This window comes from Dipteris shenzhenensis, chromosome 29 (genome assembly GCF_047967505.1).
Source record: "Dipteris shenzhenensis isolate YYH24624 ecotype China chromosome 29, Dip_SZ_1.0, whole genome shotgun sequence".
Taxonomy (NCBI): Eukaryota; Viridiplantae; Streptophyta; class Polypodiopsida; order Gleicheniales; family Dipteridaceae; genus Dipteris; species Dipteris shenzhenensis.
In genome coordinates, this window is record NC_141624.1 from 35,778,370 (window position 1) to 35,783,819 (window position 5,450).

The 5,450-nt window shown below is 43.3% G+C and overlaps 1 protein-coding gene across 1 annotated transcript; it reads left to right on the forward strand.

Annotated features, from left to right (window-relative positions):
* The first annotated feature begins 1,321 nt into the window (after positions 1-1,321).
* Positions 1,322-5,175, forward strand: LOC147882771 (pentatricopeptide repeat-containing protein At3g16610-like). Its single transcript, XM_087401026.1, has 4 exons — positions 1,322-1,710; positions 1,804-1,889; positions 2,014-4,313; positions 4,588-5,175. The coding sequence occupies exons 1-3, from the start codon at positions 1,419-1,421 to the stop codon at positions 4,258-4,260; spliced, it is 2,625 nt and encodes an 874-aa protein (XP_087257152.1). The 5' UTR covers positions 1,322-1,418; the 3' UTR covers positions 4,261-4,313; positions 4,588-5,175.
* Positions 5,176-5,450: the final 275 nt, after the last annotated feature.

The window sequence follows — 5,450 nt, forward strand, 5'->3', positions numbered from 1 at the left end:
AGGGATATTTATGTAAAGACATCATTTCATGACTTCGAGGGGAGATGCTGAGGAACAATATCAATGCAATATTGTTAAATATGCACAAGCAGTAGTGGTAAAAGGCAAATAGGGTCCAACCCTATCTCTAACCCTACAACTAAAAGGTTGGGAAAAGGTGTTTCTTTTTTTTTTGGGGAAAAAAATGGCCAGCTTTTATTATAATGAACAAAAACCATTACAAATGTAGTGGTCTACTTAACGGGCATATTGGCCACGGCCTATGCTGCCAAGTAGCAAGCTCCCAGAACCACTCAACTCCATTAGCCAAGAAAAGGTGATTCTTGTTAAGTGTACAAGTGCACACCCTTTGTTATCTCTTTTTTAAATTTAATCTTCTATTGACTTGGCAAAAAAAAGAGGTGTACAATTAGTCACTTTTATGTAGTGTTCCTAGCTATGCCCTTTGTCCTTCATCTCCCATTCTCTGCTCTCCTCTCCTCTCCTCTCCTCCCTTGTACTTTGTGAGGTGAGTCGCTTCCTTGCCCTTTCAGTGTATGTAAAAGGCGTCAATTGACTTGGCTAGTCGCCAATTGAGTGAAATGCTAGCAGTCATATTATTGTCTTTTCCAAAGCATAAACAAGCAAGTACAAGTACTCATGAGCATTGCCTTTACTAGTCGCCAATTGAGTGAAATGCTAGCAGTCATATTATTGTCTTTTCCAAAGCATAAACAAGCAAGTACAAGTACAAGTACTCGTGAGCATTGCCTTTACTATGGGAGGGACGGAGGGGGGGAGAGAGGCAAAGAAGGACTGACTTTACTACTCGGGAGGGAGGGAAAGGGAAGGGGGGGGGGAGAGAGAGAGTGCACAAAAATAGAAAGAAATGGGCTACTCCACGCGGCAAAAGATTGTGTGGGACACTTTTTTAATGAAAGTGTAAGTAGAGCGCTCCCTAGAAAGCAAGGCAGTGCTAACAAAATCTCCTTGATCAACAAGGTTGCCATTGTTAGGAAGAGCTAATGGTCATGGCCAATTTTAAGGAGTGAATGTCTTGTTGCTATTGAGTCTCTCTTGTCCTCCGGGGAAAGTGATGCCGTTGCAGTGTTCACAGAAAACTTGCAAAGTATATACAATAAACGTGCAACATTTCCATTTTCACATGTAAAAAATATTTTCTCAATTTTGTAAAATCTACAAAATTTCAGGCAATCTAGTTATATTTAAGCTAAAAAATTGGTAAATTCTCAGGAAAAACTTCAAAATTTGAAACCCCAAGTTTTGTGATTTTCCAACACTGTGCAGTTGTTCTTGATTTTGTGGGAAGGCCCCGATGCCATTCTTGTCGGGAATGTTGTCCCCGGGGCCATTCCTGATCAATGTAAGCAGTTGGGTCTCCACCGTTCAACAGCTCAGTCCGAGCTGAGGTGCCAGAGATGTTGTCGAAGGGAACCACTCCCACTTTAAGCTCAGTAGAGGTGTACCCATCTGTCCAGCATCCTCTAGGCTTGCTGCAAAGCTCCCAGGATGAGCTCCCCAGGATCCTCACCTGCACTTTCTCACTCGTAACCACGGATCTTGAGTGCGAAGCAAGGAGGGATTCCAGTCATAGTCAGCCAGAACGTGAGGTCCCTGATCCTCTCCCCCGTGGCCATGCCCATAAGAGTAAACTGGCGCAGGGGTCTTCGGCTGGCCATTTTCCAAGTACCTCAAGAAGTTCGAGTTCCGGTTTGTTGCTGGAGACTCCTCTTGTTCTTTTTCGTTATCCAATTTCCATCTCAAGCACCGCCATATTGCTTTATATCAAGTTTTCTCTTGCAGATAGGGAGCCACGGTTACGTACAGAGCGCTCATGGCAGGAGTACTTCACATATCCCTCTCATTGGTGGGACATTAGAAAGAACAAAGTAGGTGATCGATGGGTCTAAACAAACCGTTTTGCGCACATAGGGTGTAGAGCTATTTGAAGATCGTCGACGTGTACTAGACTTTTGATTGGTAGTCTGACGATGCTGTGGTGAGTTTTAACAGACAGACCCAAAGGCTCCAGATTTCATGCATAAAATTACTAAGGAGTCGCTGTGGATAGACGGATGGTACAACCCAGGTTGGGTTAAAGAAATGCTTGGGAAAAGGAAGGCTCAAAAGGAGGGAAGCCAGGAAATCAAGGCATCTGGTCGGCATGCAATGCAAGAACAGGAATACCCAAGCTCTGTAGACCTTTGTTTGGCTGAGGATCTAGCACCTTCTGGCCACATGTACAAGCATGGCTTCAGGTCTGGTGTAGAGTTGGATGGACAGCAATTGAAAGAGGGCACTGGTTGGGAGACGCTGAATTCTGAGGAGACAACCGGGACTTTGGACCAGATGGGTGAGCTGCATTCAGTGGAGAACTTCATCTGCATCTTGCAGAAGTGCAGGAAAGAGAAAGATCTAGCCCATGCCAAGCGTGTGCATGTACACGTATGCAATAATGGCCTGGAATCTCATAGAGCTATTGGGAACTTCATTGTGCCAATGTTTGTGGAATGTGGAAGTGTGTCATATGCACAGCACGTTTTTGACAGGTTGATTTATCGGAATGAGCACTCATGGACTTCTCTCATACTAGGGTATGTCCATTGCGGGCAAACACAGCATGCTCTGAATCTCTACCGGGAAATGCAAGAGGATAGTGTACATCCTAGCAAGTATACACTTATGGCCCTACTAAAAGCTTGTGCTAGGCAGAGAGACGTGGAAAAAGGCCGAGATATTCATGGTGAGATTGCACAAAAGGGGTTTGACAGAGATCTTCTTATTGGCAATACTTTGGTTGATATGTATGCCAAATGTGGCTCACTTTTAGAGGCCTGGGAAGTCTTTGAGAAGCTTTCAGGTCGAGATATTGTGTCATGGACTGCTCTTATTGCAGGACATGCTGAACATGGGCCTGGTCAGGAAGCACTGAAATGTTTTGAACAAATGCAACTGGAGGGCATCTCTCCGGATGCTATCACATTTGTTTGCGTCGTAAAAGCTTGTAGCAGCATAGGAGCCATAAGCAAAGGCCGAAAAATACACATGCAGATTAGACAAAAGGGATTTGAATGTGATCCTTTTGTTGGCAGCACTTTGGTTGACATGTATGCCAAATGTGGCTCACTTAGAGAGGCACAAGATGTCTTCGAGAAGCTGCCAATTCGACATGTTGTGTCTTGGACAGCACTGATTGCAGGATACTCTGAACATGGACCTCGTCAGGAAGCACTAAATTGTTTTGAACAGATGCAACTGGATGGTGTATCTCCAAATGCTGTGACGTTTGTGTGTGTCTTGAAAGCTTGTGGTAGCATAGGGGCCATAGGCAAGGGACGAGAAATACATGCTGAGATTGCCCGCAATGGATTTCAGAAAGATCTTCTTGTTGGCAACACTTTGATTGATATGTATGCTAAATGTGGTTCGCTTTCAGAGGCCCGAGAAGTCTTTGATAAGCTGTCTGTGCGAGATGTTGTGTCTTGGGCTGCGCTGATTGCAGGATATGCTGAACATGGGCCTGGTCAGAAAGCGTTGAAATGCTTTGAACAGATGCAACTAGAGGGCGTCTCTCCTGATCCTGTCACAATTATTTGTATCTTGAAAGCTTGTGGCAGTATAGGAGCCATTGGCAAAGGGCGAGAAATACATGCTGAGATCCAAAAGGATTTTGAAAGAGATCTTCTTGTTGGCAACACTTTGGTTGACATGTATGCCGAATGTGGCTCACTTTCAGAGGCAAGGCAGGTTTTTGACCAGCTGCCAGTTCGAGATGTTGTGTCATGGAATGCAATGATAAAGGGATATAGCATGAACCATGACGGTAACATGGCTTTACAATGCTTTGAGGACATGAAAGAACAGGCTGTGGATCCTGATGCTGTTACATTCACATGTCTTCTTACTGCATGCAGCCATAGCAATCTTGTATTGAAAGGACAGGAGTATTTCAAGGCAATGAGAGAAGGATATGGCATTGTACATACAATAGATCACTGTACGTGTGTTGTGGATCTTCTTGCACGGTCAGGACATTTGTGTGAGGCTGAGAATTTTCTAGAGGTTATGTGGTGTCCTCTCTCTGAAGGAACGTGGACAGCTCTGCTCAGTGCATGCAAAGCCTATGGTGAAGCAGAACTAGGGCAGAGATGCTTTCAACAGCTTGTCCAGGTGAATCCAGAATCGGCTGCTTCATATGCACTTATGGCAAATATCTATGCAACTGCTGGAAGGTTGGATATACAACAAAAGAGCTGCTGAAGACTGCAGGTGTAAAGAAAAGGCTTGCATGCTTTGTTATAGATGAATGAAAGGTGCGTGAACCAAATTGAGAAAATTCCAGTAATGGTAGAAATCTTTTTGAGTTTCATGCGAAGCTCTTTTGGATCTTTCTGAAAAGCAGTAAAGATACATATCAGGATGCAGAATTGGTCATAACCCTTGGATCTCTCAGTATTCTATGGGAATAAAGGCTGCCTGCAAAAATTTAGGATGTGCAATGGCTGGTGATGATTCTAATATCATAGATAGTTGTTTGAAAATCTGCCGTGTCCATTGTTTTAAGGATTGTTTGTGATTCTTGTGCAGGTATGCTGTGATCTGTTCTTGCAGAATGTAGATGTGCCTCCGTATGGAGGTTGAGAATTTGTCAATCAGCCTGGAATTCCCCGTTCCATTATCTGGCATACTGGTTCTAGCGGAATATCGAAATAAGCGAACAGCGGGAACACAATGTTCGAGAGACTGCGTAAGGAAAATAAACACAGCTAGCAGATAAGAAATAGATTATAACGAAAAAATGCTGAGGAGATTGTGATGGAGATTTGCTGACAGGCAACAATGACTTTTCAAAGCAAACTCACCTAACAAACAAAAGAAACATACAAGTCAAGTCACCATGCAATGATGAATGGACTTACAAGATTGTAGTGAAAACTCAAATTAGTGAAAACTCGAGAAGCGGTTGGAGAGAAGCGAGAGCTCGTTGACATTGACCATGAACTAAGCTCCCACATGAACAAGTTGGACGGATGCAATGACATATGTACATATGTTAGTCTTGAAAGAAGATTATGAAAACAGGAAATTGCATCAATATGGATTGTAAAAATGTGGAGATTTGTTAGGATAGATTGAAGTACGTGAGAGATATGGAAAGTGAAAGAATGTCTTTGAATAGAAGAAAGATGTGAGAAACATTACATAAAGTCTTGTAACAAGGTCTTGAAACGAGGAATTTGCATCAATATGGATTCTTGGGTCAAGCTAGATAACAAGATGAATGTGTTCATCGGGCCTGCTGGGGAGGGTGGTTAGAGGGTGGGGGCTCACATAATTAATGAATGTTGATGTGAAAAGGAGAGACTGATCTGACCAGTAGATGAAGCTTGTTCCTTTCTTTTTTTTCGAGCTTAGCACGTTTGTCCATATGTGGTTGATTGTGGAACCAG

Bases quoted from the DNA above. Each gene is read 5' to 3' on its own strand.
- LOC147882771 (XM_087401026.1), top strand. From the start codon at position 1,419: ATGTTGTCGAAGGGAACCACTCCCACTTTAAGCTCAGTAGAGGTGTAC. The intron at 1,711-1,803 runs GTTTGTTGCTGG...TTTCTCTTGCAG, and splicing joins CTCAAGAAGTTCGAGTTCCG to ATAGGGAGCCACGGTTACGT. The intron at 1,890-2,013 runs GTAGGTGATCGA...GAGTTTTAACAG, and splicing joins GGGACATTAGAAAGAACAAA to ACAGACCCAAAGGCTCCAGA.